Source organism: Hylobates moloch, unplaced genomic scaffold (genome assembly GCF_009828535.3).
Source record: "Hylobates moloch isolate HMO894 unplaced genomic scaffold, HMol_V3 SCAFFOLD_1, whole genome shotgun sequence".
NCBI lineage: Eukaryota > Metazoa > Chordata > Mammalia > Primates > Hylobatidae > Hylobates > Hylobates moloch.
The window spans coordinates 38,694,184-38,719,353 of NW_026652276.1; the positions used below are offsets into that span (position 1 = coordinate 38,694,184).

A 25,170-nucleotide genomic window follows, 5' to 3' on the forward strand; every position below is an offset into this window, starting at 1 on the left:
TGTAAAAAACAACACAAAAATGTATAGTTCTAATATCCACAAAAATCAAAATATATATGCCTAGAGATTTAATATTGCTACTCATATTCTAAACTATGCTTGCTAAATTTTATTCTTCTGGACTACTGATTTTCTCCATTTTTAGGTTAAAGCAAAGGCTGGTAAACCATGGCCCACAGGCCAAATCTGGCCCATCACCTGATTTTTACAGCCCACAAGCTAAGAGTGGTGTTTACATTTTTTAATGTTTGGAGAAAAGAACAACAAAAAAAAAACCTTCACGTGAAAGTTATATAAAATTCAAATTTGCTTTTCCATAAGTAAAGTTTTATTGGAATACAGCCATGCCGCTCACTTGCTTATTTGTCTAGGCTTTACACTATAATGGCAGAGATGAGCCACAACAGAGATGGTATGGCCCACAAAAACTGAAGTATGTATTAGCTGGCTCCTTTACAGAAAAGGTTTGCCAACCCCTGGGTTAAAGCATGCTAATTTTTGCCTCTCCATTAAGATTTAGACTAATATAGTGATTAAGAAAGCCCCCGAAATTAATCTAGTTACATTTTTAATGACCTATTAGTATAATTTCTATTCATGTTTAAACATCTTTTTATTTAAAAAGAAAGAGGGCTGAAATATAATGTTAAAAATAAAGCCAGGCACAGTGGCTCGGGCTTGTAATCCGAGCACTTTGGGAGGCCAAGGTGGGCAGACTGCTTGATCCCAGGAGTTCATACCAGCCTGGGCAACATGGCGAAACCCCGTCTCTACAAAAAGTAGCTGGGTATGATAGCATGTGCCTGTAATCCCAGCTATCTGAGAGGCTGAAATGAGAGAACTGCTTGAGTCCAGGAGGTCAAAGCTGCAGTGAGCCATGAATGCACCACTGCACTCTAGCCTGGGTGACAGAGCAAGACCCTGTCTCAAAAAACAAAAAAGCCATTTTTTGACCCCAAAAGACCAAGTTGCTTGGGCAAAGCTGCTTATATTTTATCATGACAAAATGCCTGTAAAATATTTCATTAATTTATTTATATTTATTAAATGCTCACATAGGACATAAGAGTAAGAATGTATTGTAATTACAATCTTCTATTTGCTAACAGAGGGTGACTTTCTCCACATACACAGGTAATTAGTACACTAAAGCAAAATTTGTTAAACTGCAAGCTGCAATTTAGTGGTATGTAAGCAGCAATTATTTCAAACCAAATAGAACAGAAACATCAGACTGCATGTACACACAGTAAGGTAAAATACTGTTTCTTGAAAAGTCTGTTTATTATATATATAAATAGATACATGAATTATGTGCTGAATACAACGTAAAAAAATTTTTTTCCTGTGTGTTGCAGTCAAAAGAGTTTGAAAAATCACTTCACTAAAATGGTTCACATCTCTTACCACCGATTCCTGACTCAAGCAGCAATCAATAGACACATTTTTTGCTAACTCCTCCCCAGTCCCACTTCAATGTCCTACTTCAATTTCCCCTTTCTAAAAGAACCTGGTACTAACAATGAAAAGATAATCATCATGACATTATAAAATACTGCTTTAAGAAATCTGAACACTGATCATTTATCCTTCTAAACTGCCTCAAGTATGAGGTAAGCTTGAAACAAATTCAAAGCCTCTTATTTCTCTACAACCAAGAGATCTTAAAAACAACAGGATCTCTATGTTCCAGAGCTAACGAATGTACAAATGGAACATCAAATAAAAAACTAACCATGGTCGTAATCTTACAATTTTAAGTATTTCTTTTTAAGAAAAAAAAATCTCGGCCAGGCGTGGTGGCTCACGCCTGTAATCCCAGCACTTTGGGAGGCCGAGGCGGGCAGATCACAAAGTCTGCAGATCCAGACCATCCTGGCTAACAAGGTGAAACCCTGTCTCTACTAAAAATACAAAAATTAGCCAGGCATGGTGGTGGGCGCCTGTAGTCCCAGCTACTTGGGAGGCTGAGGCAGGAGAATGGCGTGAACCCGGGAGGCGGAGCTTGCAGTGAGCCAAGATTGTGCCACTGCACTCCAGCCTGGGCAACAGAGCAAGACTCCATCTTAAAAAAAAAAAAAAAAAATTAAAGAAAAAAATAATCTCTAAACTTTTCTACGCATGTTAGGCTAATTATGAGAATAGCTTTCCTCTTCAACTGCTTGGGAAAACTGTAACAGAAAAGTTAAGTTTGCATATTAGTGATGATATTGGAATTCACTTAATTTTTAACTTTAGAGAAATGGAAATTAATCACATTTTGATTAAAGTTTATTTTTATGAGACAGTATCTCACTCTGTCACCCAGGCTGGAGTGGAATGGCCCAATCACGGCTCACTGCATCCTTGACCTCTCAGGCTCAAATGATTCTCCCGCCTGAGCTTCCTAAGGAGCTGGGACTACAGGCATGTTCCACCATTCTGGCCTAATTTCTGTATTGTCTGTAGAGTTGGGGTTTTTCCATGTTGCCCAGGCAAGTCTTGAACTCCTAAACTCAAGTGATCCACCCACCTTGGCCTCCCAAAGTGCTGGGATTACAGGAGTAAGCCAATGTACTGGCCTTGAATAAAGTTTAGTGAGTCATTCTAAATCATTAAAAGTATGGGCTAGAAATATTATTTCATACCATCAAGTATGCTTCAAAAAACAAAATATGACACTTTTTTAATAAAATGGGTCTTTGTCAGATCAATAAAAGGTTCATCAGAAAATATAATCCTCAAGACATTGTTTTTATTCTCCTCAGTTTTTAGAAATGTACTTAACTTATTCAGAAATGAAACTATAAGAGTGTAAACCTGACCAGCCATAACAGAATTACAAGCTCATAGCTTCTATTTCAAATCTGCATACTATAAATATACATTTTTTTGCAACAGGGTCTCACTCTGTCACAGAGGCTGGAGTGCAGTGGGACAATCATAGCATACTGTAGTCTTAAACTCCTAGGCTCAAGCAATCCTCTCACCTCAGCCTCCTGAGTAGCTAGGACTACAGGCGTGCACCATCATGCCCAGCTAATTTTATTTTTTGTAGAGATGGGATGTCACTGTGTTGCCCAGGATGGTCTTGAACTCCTGACCTCAAACAATGCTCCTGCCTCAGTCCCCAAGTGCTGGGATTATAGGCATGAGCCACCGTGCCTGGCACATACTAGAAATATTAATAAATCTCCGGAGAATGAACAGGGAGAAGTAATCTTCCACTGATTATTTACACTAACACACAGTAATATTTTATAACAAGCACATATTTCTTAATTGTTTGAAAAATTGAGACTTTAAAAATATAAATATAAATTAGAAATCTGTTCATTTGATCTTATAGAGATGTGACTTGGTCTAGGGATTGGGGACATTTATATATTACCCGTATGTTCTCTTCATATACACATAAATACACTTAGCCCAAACCCACAGACCATAACAGTAAAAAAAAAAAAGGAAGACCAATACAGTAAATAAAAAGATAACAATAAGCCTAAAATAAGGGGTCATTGTTATAATAGAGCAAAAAAATTGGCACTAAGCCTCAAGGGAGAGAAGGCAAAGTAGAAACATAATGAGTTATGAGGAAATATATCAAGTCATAAGGAAAGTGAAATGTTTCCCAGGATTAAATTCTTCAAAAATATATTTGTTGTTGCTTTTTATATCAAATCTCAGAAAAAACTGAAGGCATGTTTTTTAAACATAATTTTTTAACAGCATAAGTATACAGAAAGTCAAAATAATTTAGTTTGGCTATATTATGTTTTTAATTGTCTACTTCAAAGAATGCCTACATCTTAGAAACACTAGGGGCAGGGTAACTCAACAGTGGCACTATTGACATTTTGGGCTTGATAATTCTTTGTTGTGAGCAGGGGTGAAGGCTGCTGTCTTGAAGATTGCAGAATATGGAAAAGCATCCAGGTAGATAACTGTAGCACTCCCCCACCATGAGATGTGACAACCAAAAATGTCTCACATTGCCAAATGCCCCCTTGGGGGCAAAACTTCCCTGGTTGAGAACCAAAGATCTATAGAGGAAATTCTAATTAACTGGTCCCTTACCTCATTCAATCTCAAATTGCAATTGTTTCCAAATTTGTTCACAAAAGTCGATTCAAGATCAACACCTCTAATTTGCCTAAGTATAGATATTTGAAGTAAATAACTTTTAAAAAACATCTATAATAATAAAGGTAATCTAACAAGGGTATAATTTGTATTCTTGCCATCATGCTACCACACGGGGTTGAACTGCAGTAGTGCCTGTGGGCAGAAGAAAATATGCCTTTAGAAAATGGCTATGGTTCTATTTGGAGTTTGAATAATTTGACAGAGAGCACTAAATCTATTTCATAAACAAGCAGAAGATTCTCAGGTTGGTCCAGAAGATTCTAAGGTTTTCAGCAATCATCTGCTTCAATTTTTTTTATAGCTTTCACTTGTAGAAAATAAGCATATTCAAATTAGACAGAATAATAAACACTCCCTCCTCACATCTATCATGCAGCTTTAACATTCATAAATTCATAGACAATTGTCAGTTGTAAAAGAAATTTAGGAAAGCTCCTGTAACATATTCTTAAATAAAATATGGCTACTATATTTTTCCTAAATCAAATTCACAGCTATCAGTAATTATGGCATTTGCCTTCATGATATTCTTTGACATTACAATGTTAAATTTCATTAAGTTAAATTTTGGAAGTACAAGTTCAACACTGATATTTAGGATGAATATTAAAAGTAAGAAAAGTATTTCAAATTTATTCTGGGTTTTTTAAGTTACTAGTTATATGACAATAAGCCTACTTATTTAGAAGAGACCTCAATAATAGCACTCACCTGTGGCAAGTAAAAAATGTGTTCTGCTAGCAATCAAAGACGACCAAAACTAATTCAAATACACAATTAATATAATTATTGTTTGCTACAGATCCCATTAACCAAAAAACACACCAAGATATATCACTGCAATTGTGTAGGACTTAATAAACATCTATTCTCCTACAGTTCCTTAGTAATTAGCTTCCCCATCCTTCTCACTGATATTGCCAAGCTGATCTTGCATGCTGCAGGCTTTCCCCATGACACTTCAGCCACACAGTGCCAAACCCAGGTTCCTTAAGGATACCTCTTATGGCCTTGAGATAATCATACTGACTCCCAGCTCCTCTGCAAGCCTGAGCCCCACTCCCACATCTCCCTCATGAACCCAAGCACATGCTCAGGCCACAGCAGATGACAGGAAGGTACTGCATAAAATAATTTGTTTTAGGATTATCCATGCATTGTCATTTCCCATTACCACAGATAATTGAGAGTTGACTGTACTGGATAGCACTACCTCAGTTAGCTGCCCATCAGTGTGGGAAAACATCTGCAATCAAACAGTTACAGTGGATTAACCCAACTAAATTGGGTGTTTTTAAATATGTCTCAATTTTTTTATTAGTAAGCTAATGTTTCAAATAAACACATTTAAATTACAATTATGCTTCAAATTACGTATCATTCATAAAACAAATTAGTTACTAACAAACTGAGTAATTTTCAGTTTTTTTATATAAAGATATAAAAACTACATAGGAAACTGGGAAGTATAAAAAGTCTACTTTCTATGCATAATTACGTATTGATAACCTTCAGTGTATCTCCTTAATTAAAATTGGAACTTTTTTTTTTTTTTTTTTTGAGACAGTCTCGCTTTGCCACCCAGGCTGGAGTGCAGTGGCATGATCTCAGCTCACTGCAACCTCTGCTCCCAGGTTCAAGCAATTCTCCTACCTCAGCCTCCAGAGTAGCTGGGATTACAGGTGCCCACCACCACACCCGGCTAATTTTTGTATTTTTAGTAGTGACAGGGTTTCACTATGTTGGCCAGGCTGGTCTCGAACTCCTGACCTCAGGTGATCCACCCACCTTAGCCTCCCAAAGTGCTGGGATTACAGGAGTGAGCCATGGAGCCTGGCCAAAATTAGAAGTTCTTAAGCAAGGCTATCTATATAAAGTTTTTTGTTTTTTGGGTTTTTGAGACAGTGTCTCACTCTGTTGCCCATGCTTGAATCCAGTGGCATGAACATGGCTCACTGCAGCCTCGACCACCTGGGCTCAAGTGATACTCCCGCCTCAGCCTCCTGAGTAGCTGGGACTACAAGTGTGCACCACCACACCTGGCTAATTTTTGCATTTTTTGGAGAGATGGGATTTTGCCATGTTGGCCAGGCTGGTCTTGAACTCCTGACCTCAAGGGATCCGCCTGTCTCGGCCTCCCAAAGTGCTGGGACTACAGGCATGAGCCACCACACTCAGCCTAAAGTTTTTAGACAGTAAAAGCTACCCTACTTGTTGGGTTCTTAAGGTTTAGACCTGCCACTGCCTTTCAATACCTAGTTCTTGAGAATAATTACTTCCAATTTTATATCATTTTATGATAATTATTTTCCAGCTCCTTGTTACCTGCGAACTAATTTAACACCTGGCCCAGTAAGTCCTACTCAGCCCTTGGGAAGGTGGGAAGAGCACTACTTTCTTAAGTTCTTTATGCTGCCTTTTGACCTTGCTTAATCTTTTATTCTAAGCCATGACAAACTTGAACATGGACAAGTACTGACTAATTTTACTAGCTAAGAAAAAAGATGGGCCTCGCTTAGAAAAATTTTAGTTTGCAAACTGATAAGATTTTTAGTTTGAAAAGCGTTTTGCAAACTTTTTATTTAAAAAAACTTACCAGAAAAGGACACAAAATAATGGGCACAGTAAGCAACATTCATCCTTATAATAATGTTACACTACACTGACATAAAGGTATGTGTACCTGTACAAGTATTCAGTAAAATTACGTTTGCTCTGATAAGTATATATTTTGGGGAAATATTTAATGTTAATTTAACTCCACTATCAGTTTGAAGAACAAAATTTTCATTTGTTTTAATAATATGCTTCCAAAAAATGGATAGGATAACAGCAACAAAGCCAGGGATGGAATTTCTTTAAAATTTACCAGCCCTAAAATACATAACATAATCCATGTTAAGAACCAACCCTAATACTGCCTTATAGATATGATGAATGTGTAGTAAAAATTAGTATACTACTTAATATTATATTGTCCTTTTAATACAAAAAAGTGTCTGACACTATATATTCCTAATCAATTAATATCTTGTTTTTGAAAACATTTGACATTTAGAAAGAGTGGGTTATTACTTTGTTTTGTTGAAGTTATTTCTCCCCGATACAGAGTAGAGTCAATGGAATTCCCATCCTCGGATTACAATTCAGAGTAATTTGGGAAACAGTTCAGTTACGTTAAAGTAATAGAGGGTTGAGACCAGTGGACACAGATTGAGGTAAAGAGCAGAACCAACAGAACAGAATGGAAGCAAATAAAATCAAGCTCATTTGTGAGAATCGCAAAAATAAGGAATTCAAGATGGAAGACAGCTAAGAAACTATCTAAACAGTCCTATCTTACAGATGAAAAAACTTAAGTTCAAAGAAGTCAAATGTCACACAAGTCAGCAGAAGAGTCAGGGTAAAACCGAGATGCTCTGATCTTTTTCAGGCCAATCCTACTCAGCGTTCATTTTCGTTAAAATGGACGAAAGGGCTAGGAGGCTGAAAGGTGGTAAAGTTCTTACCCAGGCAATGGGGAAAAAAATACTAACGGGAAAAGAAACTGAATACCCTAGATAACTAGTATCTACTAGTCCTAAACAACTCTACCCTTACAACTCTTGAGGCTTATTGCCATTCCAATAAATGTGTGATCTTGTCTTTGACCTGACTGAACCCTCCATTCCTTCAACTCAATCTTCTCTACAAACTTTCAGAATCTAGTATTTTTGCCCAAGTTGCACAAAAATCTGGTCTCAAGAACCCCCTGGTTCCCTCTAGAAACATACAATATTTTTAATAATAATACAAGCATCATAATAAAATTTAACACTCAAACATTTGGAAAAAGTATTTTAGAGCAGGGGCTGGCAAACTAAGGCTCCATGCCAGAATGTGGCCCGCTGCCTGCTTTTATATGGCCCAGAAGCTAAGAACAGTTTTAACATCTTTAAATCGTTGTTAAAAAATACACACACAAAAAAGAAAAGAAAACGTAATTAAAATGTCTCTCAAATCTGTCCACATCTCTATCCTTACATGCAATGTCATCTCTCTTTGCTGGGCATAGTGGCTCATGCCTGTAATCCCAGCACTTTGGGAGGCTGAGGTGGGAGGATCACTTGAAACCAGGAGTTCAAGACCACCCTGGACAACATCATGAGACCCCCCATCCCCCAACCAAAAAAAAAAAAGTACACACACACACACACACACACACACACACAGAGAGAGAGAGAGAGAGAGAGAGAGAGAGAAAATAATAGGAGAATGACAACATACGTAGCCCACAAAACCTAAAATAGTTATCAACACATGGCCCACAAAATCTAAAATAGTTACCATCTGGCCTTTAATTTAAAAAAAAGTTTGCCAACCCCTGTTTTAGAGTATTTACTATTTGTTTTGTAAGCAGAAAATGTTTTCCTCTACACTAGAGAATAATATTCCAGTCTGAAGAATATCAAATAGTTTTGATATTCAACTGACTTTTTAAATAAAGAATTCTACCTGTAAACACAAGTAAAAAAAAAATTTCAATCCTTGAGGCAAATGCTAGAAAATAAATTTTTAAAATTACTCTTATTTCTTAAATACAGACTCTATCAGCCTATTTCTCAGACTTGATCCTTTATCCAACATAATAATTTATGTCATGTATAAACTTAACAGCCACTGAGAATTGCAGATCTATTACCCCTCCAACTATTGCCCTCTAGACACTCAACTCTGAAAAAAGAAGGTTCGACGTATTCCTGACAGTTTTGACTGAGGCCTCTGTAATTTCCGGTTTACTAATCTCTATCCATTCTTCTGTTTTTTACTTAATCCATTAAAATAGCTTTAAAAGATAGCACTAATTGACCACATTAATTAAATGCCAATTTATATGATACTCCTAAAGAAAATGTTCCCAATAACTGAATTAATACATATACTCAAAATCTAGGGTGGCTGAGTATTCACCTTCCTCCTTGAGCTTGCTAACACTTTTCTACCAAAGTACTACAAAATTCTAAACAGAAAATAAATTATTATCCTTCATTGCTATTTGCTTGTTGTCATCATTTACCCACATAATCTCTCCTACTCTCCTCTAAAGCCTAATAAAACTTGTTCCTCCTTTTTAGGAACTCAAATATACTAGTTTCTCTTCTATATTTGTTCTTTTTTTTAAAGTTTCTTTTTAACATCCTTTGCTAATGCTTCAAATATGGAAAAATTTTAGGATTCTCAAGAATAGATCTTGAAATTCTATATCACATTAGCAATTTGTCAACCTCACTCCTTCTATAGAAAACCAAGTTCAGGCCAGGAGTAGTGGCTTCACAATTGTAATCCCAACACCTCGGGAGACTAAGGTGGGAGATTGCTTGAGCCCAGGATTTCAGGACCAGCCCCAGCATGATGGCAAGACACTGTCCCTACAAAAAAATATATATATATATATATATCAGCCAAGCATGGCACGTGCCTGTAGTCCCAGCCAGCTACTTGGGAGGCTGAGGCAGGAGGATCCCTTGAGCCCAGGAGTTCGAGGTTGCAGTGAGCTGTGATTGTACAACTACATTCCAGCCTGGGAAACAGAGCAAGACTTTGTCTCTTAAAAAAAAAAAAAATTCATCTATTTCGTCATTTAAAATCCCATTGATTATTTCCTTCAGGAGGCCTTTCCCAACTAAATACCTTACACTCATTAAAACGCACCAATTTTTTTTTTAACTTAAGATACACAATATAACAAGCAATAAATGATCTGTCTGCAGAAGTCTGTATAAAATGTGAAGAAACCCTTATAATGGCAAATTCAAATTTCAGATTAAATAATATTAAATAAGAAATCTCTCTAAATTGGTCTGATAAATTTTCAAAAATACCGTATCTGATTTTATTATCTGGACTGTATTTGGTCTAGTTATACAAATTTGCTAAACTTTAGACTCTCAAAGACGGTTAGTTCATTTGAAAAGAGCCCTGAACTCTCAAGACATTAAAAAATAACAATAATATGCACATTTAAAAATTATTTTTATTCCAAAATAGTTCTAATCATTTAGGTCTAAAAAGAGTGTTAAATAATACTAAATCATTCAAATGACAAGAGTGCTAAAACAGAACATTTCAAAGATCTCTTCAAAAAAAGGGAGGCAGACCAAAATCTTTATCATTTTTATATTTTTTAAATTGCATTTTACAATTTAATTGGTTTTTCACTGCAGTATTATTTTAAATGGCCCCAAAATATGGGAATGATTATGAAAGGTACAACATATACATGCAACATTATGCAGCCACTGAGAATGTTTATGAAGAACTTACAACATCAAGAGATTATGTTTGCTTTAACGCTAAGTTAAAAAAGCAGAACCCAAAATTCTATACCTATTCTATAACTGACTCTATTATAAACCTGGCTACTTTTTTTTTTTTTTGGAGACAGGGTTTCACTCTGTCTCCCAGGCTGAAGTGCATGTCATAATCACAGCTCAATACAGTCTAGACCTCCCCATGCTCAGATGATCCTCCCACCTTAGCCTCTCAAGTAGCTGGGACAACAGGCGTGCACCACCACACCTGGCTAATTTTTGTATTTTTGGTAGAGAACAGGGTTTTGCTATGCTGCCCAGGCTGGTCTCGAACTCCCGGGCTGAAGCAATCCTCCCACCTCAGCCTCCCAAAGTGCTGGGATTACAGATGTGTGCCCAGCCCACAGTTACATTTAAAAAAAACTACTTACAGGAAAAAGCATTACAAGGAGCTATACCAAAATATTAACAGTGAAAAGCTTGGGAAGTGGTAAAATGGTTTATTTTTCTACTTTTTTTCTTCTTTTACTGGGTTTTCATGAGTATGGCTTTTATAATGAAGACAGATTAACATTTTTTAAAAAACTTTTACAAGCCCATGAAGTGATACACCTTTTTTTTAAGTTATATATAATAAAAATAATTTTGTAAGGTTTGCTACTCTTTCCATTATTGCAGGTATGGTACCATCCCAGTAAACATAAATCCTACCAAAAGAAAACAAAATTTTTGAACAAACCACCAATCTATCAAGTTTATCTTTTTAAATTGATAAAGAAATATGAAATTTGTTTTAAAAAAAAAAAGGCGGGGGGAAGAACGAAGTTTCATTATAGGGCTGATTATGTTACCATGACAACTGAGTTTTAATAAAATTCATTATGATTTACTTTCCTATCAAAATCACAGAGAAGATAACCATCCCACAAAAAGACAGAATCTAAAAACAATCTAATATTAAGTTTCTATTTTCCAAATCGTACATGTGCGTTAACTTACATAATAAAAGCTGCCAGCATTACAGACAGCCTATGTTTATTATTAAGGGTTCCTCATAGGCAAATAGGAAAATATTGTGGTCTCACTTGTGAAATATGATTGATTGAAGATTCCATCCTTCGTAGCTGGGATGCCTGGATATCCAGCATCTGCAGGACATTGTTGGCCAAGGTGTTTATCAGATAGGCAACACTTGCTAAGGATTGGGTGGTGTAGGCCTTGGTTTCTTCTAGGGCTCTCTGCTTATCTGCTGACTAGGAAAAAAAACAAACCAGTGATCATTAATTCAAAGATAACCCATTTCTAGCAAACTAACCTACCAAAAAACTCATCACAACTATTCTGCTGAGTCCACCAGAAAGTAAAAAAACTAATCCACCAGAATTGAAAACTACTGGTATCACATAAACCCCAAACCAAACTATTGCCTGAACTCACTAATGTTTTCATGTTGAAAAGACACATCTTTGTACAGATGCAAATAAAACCCTAAAGCCATTACCTAGAAAATGAGATCCAATGGACAATTTGAGCAATGGCAGCAAAGTATATACTGCTTGGAAAGGTAGCACTGATTTGAATGTATACATTTTGACACACTTTTTTCTGCTTTTCTGAATTCCTCTTTTCCATTCACTCTAATATGTGAAATGTGTCCATAACATAATGTCTGATTAAAGTGATAATGTTTAACCCTATACGAGCGTCCAGGAAAAAAAGTTTTTAAGAAAAAAATTATACATAATATGATAAATAAAATGGTAATAATAATTATGACAAACTAAAAGTAATAAAAGAATCCTTCCTTCCCAAACATTGTAAGTGTTATAACCCTACAAGATGTAAATTGCCATGTTGCCCAAGCTGGTCTCGAACGCCTGGACTCAAGTGATTCATTGGCCTGCCTCGGCCTCCCAAAGTGCCAGGATTACAGGTATGAGCCACCATGCCCAGCTAAACATTAAGTAATTTTTAAAATAAATTAAGTTGACATATGCAGTCAGACTCATTCTTCTTTTCCATTTTAAAATTAAGATTTCTATCCATTAATGACGTCTAAGAAATACTATGACAGTTTATCTATGAACATGAAAAAACCAATATGGAAAAAAACACAAAAAGTAAAAAAATTGAAAAAACATAAACAAACAAAGATAAAAATACAAACAAAGTCCTGTAAGGATTAAGATAACAGCCCCGGGTGGGCACAGTGGCTCACGCCTGTAATCCCAGCTCTTTGGGAGGCCGAGGCGGGCAGATCACGAGGTCAGTAGATTGAGACCATCCTGGCTAACACGGTGAAACCCCGTCTCTACTAAAAATACAAAAAATTAGCCAGGCGTGGTGGCAGGCGCCTGTAGTCCCAGCTACTCAGGAGGCTGAGGTAGGAGAACAGTGTGAACCCGGGAGGTGGAGCTGGCAGTGAGCCAAGATCATGGCACTGCACTCTAGCCTGGGCAACAGAGTGAGACTCTGTCTCAAAAAAAAAAAAAAAAGACAACAGCCCCAGAAAACATGTAGCCTGAGAGAGATAAATATTTTTCCTGATCTTGATCCCACAGAGTAAGGCTTTACTCAATGAAATGGAAATAATAATATTCAATTTTGTAAAAAATTTATAGATGGCTTAGCAATTACTTTCATTAATAGAAGAAGCAAACAAATCTGGTCCCATCCTCTATAAAATAAAAGTAACAGAAAATGTCAGGAGGAAATTCTAAGGATCAGTGCTACAATGAAAGAGAGTATGTTTGTTCCCCCCCCAAAAAAAAAAAGTGACACGTTCATTCAATATAATCCACAAGTATCTACCATATATACAAAACATTGTGCTCAGAGCTGAGCAATTTGAAAACATTGTATCTGCTTTCAAGGACTTACTACGGGAGAAGATTCACATAAATTACTAAGGTGAATTAAGGTGAATAAAAATAAAATACAGGCAAAATAAGAGTAACATGATGAGCAGTATGAAGAAAAAGCAGGTTGAGAATATCAGTGATGGCAAATGTTCACTCAGATTTTTAACCAATTTTTTTTTTTTTTTTTTTTTTTTTGAGACGGAGTCTCGCTCTGTCGCCCAGGCTGGAGTGCAGTGGCGTGGTCTTGGCTCATTTGCAAGCTCCACCTCCCGGGTTCACGCCGTTCTCCTGCCTCAACCTCCCGAGTAGCTGGGACTACAGGCGCCCGCCACTGCGCCTGGCTAATTTTTTGTATTTTTAGTAGAGACAGGGTTTCACCGTGGTCTCGATCTCCTGACCTCGTGATCTGCCCACCTCAGCCTCCCAAAGTGCTGGGATTACAGGCGTGAGCCACCACGTCCGGCCAGATTTTTAACCAATTTTTAAAAATTGAATCCTTAACAGACTCTACACAGCTAATTCAGAAAAATAAAAGTAATTCTCAGATTATTTGTCCTGTATGTATTTTCTAAATCAGTATACCATTTCAAGACAAGTCAAATAAATGTGTAAAAAAAAACCATATCCCCACTAATCTTCAAGTAAAATTTTCAGTAAATTTCTACTTCATTATTACTTTTACCAATAACCAAAACAGGTCCACACTGGGGACCTGTAGCTTTACCACAGGTGAAACACTATAAACAACCATATATAGAATTTTTTTTATTTGTAAAAAGCCTCTGTCTTGGCTTCCAAATCATGACACTAACAATAAAATTATAACATTCATAAATCTAAATAATTTTTTCTTAGCCATTAATTTTACTGCCGATGTATTACCAAAGGGCATCTTGGAGATGTCATCTCCGTCATTTCCCCCACCAGCTTTCAATTATTGTGTTACGAAAATACATTTTCAAATTTATAGCTACCCCTAAAAATGCTCCAATATAGCAATTCTGGAACCACTTCAGTATATGACTGAAGCAGTAATCTGAAACACCTGAGACTGACACTATGAAATACAACTCTCTGGCTTCATACCAACACCTTAGCCAGGCGCAGTCGCTCACAAGGTCAAGAGATCAAGACCATCCTGGCCAACATGGTGAAACCCCATCTCTACTGAAAATACAAAAATTAGCTGGGCATGGTGGCGTGCACCTGTAGTCCCAACTACTCAGGAGGCTGAGGCAGAAGAATTGCTTGAACCCCGGAGGCGGAGGTTGCAGTGAGCAGAGATCGCACCACTGCACTCCAGCCTGGGCAACAAGAGCAAAACTCTGTCTCAAAAAAAAATAATAAAAAAAAAAATACCAACACCTCAAGGGCTTCAATATTTCACTCTGAAGTTTTACAAGTTCCACTACATTTGTAGCTTTAAATTATACAATAATGAAATAAGAAAAAGGTACAGACAAGAATATTCATGTTCATGAACTCATTTAATGATGAAAGAGAAAAAGCATGAGGCTGACTAAACAATACATTCATACAGTACATTAATGCAGTAACTTAAAATGGTATTACTATGCATTACTGCTATGTAAAAGTATCTACGATATAACTAAGTGAAAAAAAGCTGGTTACAAAGCATCTTGAACATAATCTTCATAATTCTGTATGTGCCTGTGTGTAAATATGGGCACAAGAAAAATGTCCAAAAAGTAAGCTCCAAAATGATAACCTAAGTTTTCTCTGAATGTTGGAAATAAAGTTGATTTGGATTTTTGAAATGTTTTCAATATGGCTTACTTTTTTTTCAACTTGGGCACATATTACTTCCATTATCAAAAAGAGTAAAGCATAACGCTGGCCAGGCGTGGCAGTTCATGTCTGTAATCCCACGACGTTAGGAGGCTGAGGCGGGAGCATTGCTTAAAGACAGGAGTTCAAGACCAGCCTGGGCAACATTGTGAGACCTCAACTCTACAAAAATTTAAAAATCAGCCAGGCATGATGGTGGACCCCTGTAGTCCTATCTACTAGAGAGGCTGAGGTGGAAAAATGACTTGAGCCCAGAAGCCAAAGATGCAATGAGCCATGATCATATCACTGCACTCTGGCCTGGGTAACAAAGCAAGACCCTGTCTCTCGAAAAAAAAAAATTTAATTAAAAAAATGTATGTGCATTAATATAAAAGAAAAGAAACTTAAAATTAAGTATTCTATCCTAGCCAACTATAAGGAATAATTATAAAGCATAAGAGGTCCAAAAGATTTTTAAATCTTTCTGAAATGTATTTTACATTTGCATGCTTGTCAAAAAGTTATTTGGGGCTCAAGGGTCTTTTCTTGTTATTGCCAAGTTCAAGATGAAGTTTAAAGGACCAAGGTTGCCGTTCGTTTACCTGCTGTATGGATAAGTCAGTTCAATGGTGGTTCAGTGGTAGAATTCTCGCCTTTCATGCAGGAGGCCCGGGTTCAATTCCTGACCCATGTACAAGTATCTTTCCCTGCCAGGCACAGTGGCTCACACCTGTGATCCCAACACTTTGGGAGGCTGAGGCGGGCAGATCATTTGAGGTCAGGAATTCAAGAGTAGCCTGACCAACATGGTGAAACCCCGTCTCTACTAAGAATGCAAAAATTAGCTGGGTGTGGTGACAGATGCCTGTAATCCCAGCTACTCAGGAGCCTGAGGCAGGAGAATCACTTGAACCCGGGAGGTGGGGGTTGCAGTGAGCCAAGATCATGCCATTACACCCCAACCTGGACGACAAGAGCAAAACTCTGTCTCAAAATAAAATTAAAAAAAAAAAAGATGAATGGATAAAGAAAATATGGTACAGGCCAGGTACGATGGCTCACGCCTATAATTCCAGCACTTTGGGAGGCTGAGGTGGGCAGATCACCTGCGGTCAGGCATTTGACACCAGCCTGACCAACACAGTAAAACCCTATCTCTACTAAAAATACAAAATTAGCCATGCATGGTGGCACATGTCTGTAATCCCAGCTACTTGGGAGTCTGAGGCAGGAGAATCGCTTGAACCCAAGAGGCAGAGGTTGGAGTGAGCCGAGATCGCACCATTGCACTCCAGCCTGGGCAACAAAAGCAAAACTCCGTCTCAAAAAAAAAAGAAAAGAAAAGAAAATATAGTACATATGCCCAATGGAGTACCATTCAGCCATAAAAAAGAATGAGATTCAGTCATTTGCAACAACATAGATGGAACTGGAGGTCATTACATTAAGTGAAACAAGCAGGCACAGAAAGATCGCATGTTCTCACTTACTTATGGGAGTTAAAAATTAAAACAATTGAACTCATAGAAATAGAGAGTTGAAGGATGGTTACCAGAGGATGGGAAGGATGGGGGAAAATGGGGAGGTAGGAGGAGGAGGCAGAGGGAAAGATAGGGAGGTAGGGGAGTGGGGAGTAGGGGGAAAGCGAGAATGGTGGAGGTAGGGGTAAGTGAGGATGGTTAATGGATACAAAAAATAGAAAGAATGAGTAAGACTTAGTATTTGCTAGCACAACAGGGTGATTTCATAAAAAATAATTTAATTTTACATTTTAAAATAACTGAAAGAGTATAGTTGGATTGTTTATAACACAAAGGGTAAATGTTTGAGGTGATGGACATCCCATTTACCCTAATGTGATTATTACACATTGTATACCTGTATCAAAATATCTCAGGTAACCCATAAATATATACACCTACTCCTATATACTCACAAAAAAATTTTTTTTAATGTAAAAGTATTTAAAATACTGCCAGGTGCACTGGGCCACACCTGTAATCCCAACACTTTGGGAGGCCAAGGCAGGCAGATCACTTGAGGCCAGGAGTTCAAGACCAGCCTGGCCAATATGGTAAAACCCTGTCTCTACTAAAAATACAAAAAATAGCTGGGCGTGGTAGTGTAGTCCTGTAGTCCCAGCTCCTCAGGAGGCTGAGGCAGGAGAATCGCTTGAACTCAGGAGGCAAGACTGCAGTGAGCTGAGATCATGTCACTGCACTTCAGTCTGGGCAACAGAGTGAGACCATCTCAAAACAAAAAAGTATTTAAAATATAGGCTAGGTGTGGTGGCTCACACCTGTAATCCTAGCACTTTCGGAGGCCAAGCCAGGTGGATCACCTGAGGTCAGGAGTTCAAGACCGGCCTGCCCGACATGGAGAAACCCCATCTCTACTAAACATATAAAAATTAGCTGGCACGGTGGCCCACACCTGTCGTCCCAGCTACTTGGAAGGCTGAGGCAGGAGAATAGCTTGAACCCAGGAGACAGAGGTTGCCGTGAGCCAGGATCACGCCACTGCACTTCAGCCTGGGCAACAGAGCGAGGACCCAGTCGCAAAATAAATAAATAAATAAAATAAATAAAATACCAGTAGAAAAAACAAAATATTCAAAATATAGTAAAACTCAATATTTAAAATGTAGTGGGACCCAAAGGTAACATACTCCCAATTACATGAATGTGAATATAAAGCAACTACCCCAGAACCTCCAAACAACATGACCTTGTACTGCTATATTAGAAGTTATTAAAAGAAAATAAATGTTCACAGTCAAAGTACAGGTTATTTTATCTAACATTATATATTCCTCTTATAATTAAAAACAATTTTTCAATATCATTATTTCATGCTTAGATGAAAAACAGACCACAACATCACATTCTGGATGCCACATTATCTGCACTTCACTTGTTTCAGTACAAAAGTTTTTTTTGCCACAACTGTGGATATGAACTAGCTGAGCTACTGCCAGAATAACTGAGATCACAGGAACTATGTCATCCAGGGTCCAGCATACAAATGAACTAGAAATATATTACTATGCTGATCAACTGCAGAGCTCTTTTCTTTCCAAACTGATCTGTCAACAGCAGAACTCATTAGAAATGTTTCTTCTAATAAACAAAAAGTTATTTTTAGCTAAATCTCCTGAGGATTCATGAAGGACCACAAGGGAAGTAATTATTTTTCACTAGCCTTCCTCACTAATACAGTACAATCACTCAAAATTTCAATTCCTGCAAACTTAGCACAGACACAGCTTTGAGAAAGGGTACCTCGCTCAATAAATGACACTACAAGACACAGGACATCATTCAATCTAGGCAAAAGGATGGAGAATGTCTACGTTAATGGCCCTTTTAAATTTTCCTGTATTTGCATAGAACAGTCATGTTTTAAGTAGAAATAAAGAACTGTCTGGTTGAAAACAGGTCATTCTTCATCTGGTTTTATTGCCATGCAACACAACAGGCTCTGCCTTTCTCCTTTTTTTTAGTTTTCATTCTGTTTTCCTTAGCATTCTGTCAACTTCTGTACTGTCTCCTAAAAAAAAAGAAAATTCAGTGCAGCAAACTGTCCCCTGCCACGAAAAAATTCAGTGCAGCAAACCACCATTATAGAGAACTTTTTTCTTTTCTGAGACAGGGTCTTACTATGTTGCCCAGGTTAGACTCCAACTCCTGGGCTCAAGTGATCCTCCTGCTTCTGCCTCCCAAGTAGCTGGGACGAGAGGCACACACTACGACACCAAGCCAAACATTTTCTTGTTCAGCATCCATTACTGTTCTCTAGTAACAGAATTTCACTTTCATATGGTGACTTAAGCCCGAGAATTGACTCCCATCCCCTCAGGAAGGGACACATGACCCAAGCCTGCCAAAAGTATACCAACCTGTTGGCCACGGACAGGCTAAGGCACTGACTCAAGACAGGCCAACAGGAGACTTCTCTGGGACTTTTCTAACAGTAATGGAAAATTTTATTTCAAGCAAGGATTGCTGTGGCAGCCAGACACATATATTCAGATCTCCTTTCAAGAGAATATGCTTTACAAAGCACTGACAGCCATCAGCCACACCTGTGGAGCTAGTGCTCATGCTGAGGCCACGCTTCTCCTCAGTAATGTATTACTCTTGAATAAACAGAGCATAGGTCATCCTTGAAAGTTGTTACCCTAATTTTGGTCCTTGCTGATTTCATAAATGATATTAGCAACAGCATAAGAGTCAAAGGAGACTAAACAAGAGTCCCATTTAACCTTGTGTTGATTCAATGTTCTAAACTCAGAAGTTTCCTGATCTTGGAAAGCCATGTCCCTAAATATTGGTAGAATCTCTGGTTTGCCAAGCAAACTTCTTTTCTGCATGCTGGGCTTCTCACTCATCATCTGTTGTTTCACAGCTAGGCCATATCTTGAGTCCCTGTTAGACTGATCTCTAGGCAAACGTCACTTACTAGCCTGAATCAGGTCATTCCAGGTATCTAAATTCTCCATTTTGCCCTTCTTGCTAAACTGCTTCTTTAGCCTGTTCATCTCTCTCTATTCTTACCATCTCTGTCCTCCACTACTTACACTGCTTTAATTCTTCTTACCTCATGTTTACAGTGCCTCAACTGTTCTACCCCAAACCACCAAATTTGTTTCCCTTCATCATATCCCATTTCCCCTTTCCAGCTTCTCAAAAATCTAAGCCAAATAATCTGCTCCACCCAACACTTTGCCTTGTGTTTAAAGCATTCCTCATCCTCTTACCAATAAGAACCTTTATCATTGATAACCAACCTCACATGACAACACAAATTGTTTTTAAATTATTTTGAAGTTTTTTTTTAATCCTAAAATAAAATAGACCACATTAACTAACTTTAAAAGGCCTTTAGGGTACAACTGCTTAATTTTTTTTTTTTTTTTTTTTTTTTTTTTTTTTGAGATGGAGTCTCGCTCTGTCACCCAGACTCGAGTGCAGTGGTGCAATCTCGGCTCCCTGCAACCTCCACCTCCCAGGTTCAAGCGATTCTCCTGCCTCCTGAGTAGCTGGGACTACAGGCATGCGCCACCACGCCCAGCTAATTTTTGTATTTGTAGCAGGCACGGGGATTCACCATGTTGGCCAGGATGGTCTCAATCTCTTGACCTCATGATACACCCGCCTCGGCCTCCCATAGTGCTGGGATTACAGGCATGAACCACCACGCCCGGCCAAAACTGCTTAATTTCTAAATATTCATTGCTATAGTCTGAATTTTTGTGTCCCCCCGCCAAAAAAATGTACATGTTGGAACCTAACTCTAATGGTGATGGTGTTAAGAGGTGGAGCCTTTAGGAGGTGATTAGGCAGAGCCTTCATGAATGGGATTAGTGTCCTTATAAAAGAGGTCCAAGGGAGCTTGTTTGTTCCTTCTGCCAAATGAGGACACACAGAAGGCACCATTTATGAGGAACAGGTCATCACCAGACACCAAATCTGCTGACGTCTTGATCTTGGACTTCCCAGACTCTAGAACTGCGAGCAATAAATCTCTGCTAAGTTACCCCAGCCTAAGATATTTTGTTTTAGAAGGACCAATGAACTAAGACACACACATTTATATACTTGCACATATTTGAATATAACCTGTATATTGTCTAACTACAACAGATTAAAAAAATATTGATTCTTTCACATTAAGCAAAGTACAGATTTGGGATCTTTGTACATTCTACAAATGAGAGAAACTACAGGCTGAATACTCTAAATTAAGACATCACTCATAAGAACTCAAGTGAAAATGTAATCAGTGAAAATTCTATCAACTTGGGAATTAGAAGTCTTCAGTTCATATGAAAATGAATGAAAATATAAAGGCATATATAAAAAGACTGATTATGTTATTAAAAAAACCTTAATCTGCCATAGTAGATCACATTTGTCTCAGAAGCCTCTTGATTAAAAAGGAAAACAAAATGCCTTCTCTCCATCCCACAACCCACAGTCTGACCTACACTAGGGAAATTCCAATACATTGGCCCACTTTAGGCCCACAGGGATTTTGTTCAAGCAATAGGACCATGACATAGATCCCTCCCTGGATTTTTCTTTTGTTTTTATTTTTGTTTTTGTTTTTGTTTTTGTTTTTTGAGACAGAGTCTCACTCTGTCACCCAGGCTGAAGTGCAGTGGCACGATATCGGCTCACTGCAGCCTCTACCTCCCAGGCTCAAGCAATTCTTGTGCCTCAGTCTCTGGAGCAGCTAAGATTGCAGACATGCACCATTACCCCCAGCTAATTTGTGTTTTGTTTTGTTTTGTTTTGTTTTGTTTTGTTTTGTTTTGTTTTGTTTTAGTAGAGATTGGGTTTTGCCATGTTAGCCAGGCTGGTCTCAAACTCCTGGATTCAAGTGATCTGCCCACCTCAGCCTCCCAAAGTGCTGGAATTACAGGTGTGAATCACCATGCCTGGCTGGATTTTTCAAACTGATTCTAAAAGAATGCTTTTGTCTTCTGATGTCAGAACTATTAATATACAAGGCCCAAAACACATGAAAGGATATCTCACAGAAAATGGAGTATGCCCATCTGAAAGGATGAAGCCAACATGCATAAAGAAGCAGAAATGAGACACAGAATTCTCAAGGTGTTTGAGTTCCTGATTCCAGTGATTCCTGCTCCTTCACATGGTTTAATTAATAACTAATAAATTTACATTTTGTTGTTTAAGTTTGTTCAAACTACATTTCTGGCTGGGTGTGGTGGCTCACACCTGTAATCCCAGCACTTTGGGAAGACAAGGCAGAAGAATCACTTGAGGCCAGGAGTTCAAGACCAGCCTGGGCAACAGAGAAAGACCCTGTCTCTACAAAAAATTTAAAAAAAAAAAAAAAAAACTTGCCAGGCATGGTGGCATACACCTGTAGTCCCAGCTACTTGGGAGCCAGAGAAGGGAGGATCACTTGAGTCCAAGAGTTCAAAGCTGCAGTGAGGATGTAGCGAGCTATGACTTTACCATTGCACTCCAGCCTGGTCAACACAGCAAGGCCCTGTCTCAAAAACAAACACACACACACACACAAACAGGCCAGGCACAGTGGCTCATGCCAGCTTCAGGAGGCTGAGGCGGATGGATCACAGGAAGTTAGGAGTTCGAGACAGCCTGGTCAATATGGTGAAACCTCATCTCTACTAAAAATACAAAAATTAGCCAGGTGTGGTGGCCCACGCCTGTAGTCCCAGCTACTTGGGTGGCTGAAGCAGGAGAATCGTTTGAACCCAGGAGGCAGAGGCTGCAGTGGGCCAAGACTGCGCCACTGCACTCCAGCCTGGGCAACAGAGTGAGACTCTGTCTCAAAAAAACAAACAAACAAACAAACAAAAAAAACCCCAAAAACCAAATTCAGTTTCTGTCACTTGAGACCAAAGAATCCTAAAATTCTTTAAATTGTCCCTTTTAATCATTTAACATATACCAGCTTCAGTTCTCAATAACATTGACACTTTTAAAATACGTTATATCATCTGCCTAGACAATATATGTATAGACAAACTGGAAATAACTGAGGCAGGTTAACTTGATATTCACATACACACCAAAAGTGTCAGAGGAGCATCTGAGAAAAAGGAGGTTACTTAGAAATAAAACAAATGATCAGAGGCTAATCTTCGTGAGATTCAGAACATAAAGTCACCTGGGTATTTGCTACATTTGTGGTTGACTATTTTGAGTAAAACCTATCACATTAAAGCCTTAAGTGAGGTTTCTAGAAATGCTGTGGATATTAGAATGGATAAGGGCATCTGAGTTATTGTTCTAGCTCTGCTACTATCTTACTTGCTCTTAAATAATTAATTTATACTCCCAAGGACTCAGTTACCATATGTTATATTAAAAGGACTGGATTTTTAGGTCATTTTCAGCTATAAAATATCATGATTCTTTCCTGGAACACATTTGGAAGTTGGTCATTTTAGACTGGACTATATATGCTTACATAAAAAGTAACAAATCACAAATTTTATATCTATTTTATATTAGGAAAAAATTGAGTTTGGTAAGAAATCTAACATGAAACTTGCTTTTTAAAAACAGACAAAAGTTTTAAAAACACTTTCCTCACTATTTGAAGAAGTAACCGTTGTTTAGTTTGTTTTTTTACTCATTTGCCTTTAACATTCCCAACGCTTTCGGTCATTCCCTCCCCCACAAAAAAGACAGGGATAATGTGAAGTATACACTGTACCATATGTAAGCATAAAGGTTCTTATAATCCTTACAATACATCTTATTACCTAAAAAAAAAAAAATTGTGTAAAACCAAAAACTTTTAGAAATAACTGCATTTTAAAATATGCTGCCGAGTGTGGTAGTTCATGCCTATAATCCCAACACTTTGGGAGGTCGAGGCAGGAAGATTGCTTGAGCCCAGGAGTTCGAGACTGGGCAAAATGGCGAGACATCATCTCCACAAAAAATTTAAAAATTTGGCCTGGAATGGTGGCTAACGCCTACAATCATAGCACTTTCAGAGGCCAAGGTGGGCGGATTGCCTGAGCTCAGGAGTTCGAGACCAGCCTGGGTAACATGGTGAGACCCTGTCTCTACTAAAATACAAAAAACTAGCCGGGCGTGGCAGCATGCGCCTGTTGTCCCAGCTACTTGGGAGGCCTCTGAGGCAGAAGAATTGCTTGAACCTGAGAGGAAGAGGTTGCAGTGAGCCAAGATCACGCCAATGCACTCCAGCCTGGGCAACAGAGCGAGACTCCATCTCAAAATAAATAAAATAAAATAAAATAAAATTTAATTAAATTTAAAAATTAGCCTGGTGTGATGGCACATGCCTGTGGTCCCAGCTACTTGGGAGGCTAAGGCATGAGATCCCAGGAGTTTGAGGTCATAGGGAGCCATGATTGCAACACTGCCCTCCAGCCTGGGTGACAGAGCAAGATCTTGTCTCAAAAAAAATACAAGTTAATTTTTTCAGACCTGAAAAGTATGTCTCCACTAAGTGCACTCATTAAGAGCGCAGTACAATTAATGAAAAAGACCCGTAGGAAGGATCATCATCATGAGGAATAAGTGATTCTTTAAGCTTTCAGAGAGAGAGAAAAAACTATATACAAAGAACTGAGAATCAAAACAGTACTTGACTTTTCAAAGGCGACACCAAAAGCTAGGAGACAATAAACTAAAAGAACGCCTTTACAACCTGGGGAAAAAAATATTTCCAACGTATAATTCTAATCTAGTCAAACCATCTAGTGAAAGTTGAAGATTTTCAGCACACCAGGGGTTTCTGGTGGTGTTTTTTTTTTTTTTTTTTGAGACAGAGTTTCGCTCTTGTTGTCCAGGCCAGAGTGCAATGGCGTAATCTCGGCTCAGGCAACCTCTGCCTCCCAGGTTCAAGCGATTCTCTTGCCTCAGCCGCTCGAGTAGCTGGGATTACAGGCACGCGCCACCACGCCTGCCTAATTTTGTATTTTTTTAGTAGAGACGGGTTTCTCCATGTTGATCAGGCTGGTCTGGAACTCCAGACCTCAGGTGATCTGCCCACCTCGGCCTCCCAAAGTGCTGGGATTACAGGCATGAGCCACTGCGCCTGGCCTCTTGGGTTTTTTGTTTTTTGTTGTTTTCTTTTGTTGAGACAGGGTCCTGCTCTGTCACCCAGGCTAGAGTGCAGTGGTGCAATGACAGCTCACTGCAGCCTCAACCTCTCAGGCTCAAGCAATCCTCTAGCCTCAGCCTCCCAAGTAGTCTGAACTATAAGCATGCACCACCACGCCTGGCTAATTTTTATTTTATTTTTTATTTTTAGTAGAAACATCTCACCATGTTGCTCAGGCTAGTCTTCCCACCTGAGCTCCAGCAATCCTCTTACCATGGCCTCCCAAAGTGCTAGGATTACAGGAATAAGCCACCGCACCCAGTCTTCTTTTTTTTAACTTTCCATGTATTCTTTGTCAGGAAGCACCAGAAGATATACATTGTCAAAACGGAGAGCCTAGAAAGAAGAAGCATGGGATCCAGAAAATAGGATCTACATCAAAGAGGAAAAGGGAAATCCAAGGTTGACAGCAAAGGAAACTTTTGAGATGACAGCTGAGAAGCAGGACTAAAATGTTAATC

The 25,170-nt window shown here is 38.4% G+C and overlaps 1 protein-coding gene across 50 annotated transcripts in view; it reads right to left on the minus strand.

Annotated features, from left to right (window-relative positions):
- The window catches only part of ABI2 (abl interactor 2), a 110,579-nt gene that overhangs the window by 56,662 nt on the left and 28,747 nt on the right, over window positions 1–25,170 (minus strand). For 46 of the 50 annotated variants that reach the window (XM_032754861.2, XM_032754860.2, XM_032754839.2 and 43 more), the window contains exon 2: window positions 11,501–11,668. In XM_032754861.2, coding sequence (XP_032610752.1) covers window positions 11,501–11,668 — 168 coding nt within the window. Of the gene's footprint in view, window positions 1–4,056; window positions 4,432–11,500; window positions 11,669–24,873; window positions 25,046–25,170 lie in introns of those variants that run through there. The other 4 variants (XM_058439395.1, XM_058439390.1, XM_032754852.2 and 1 more) reach the window with 4 other exon arrangements.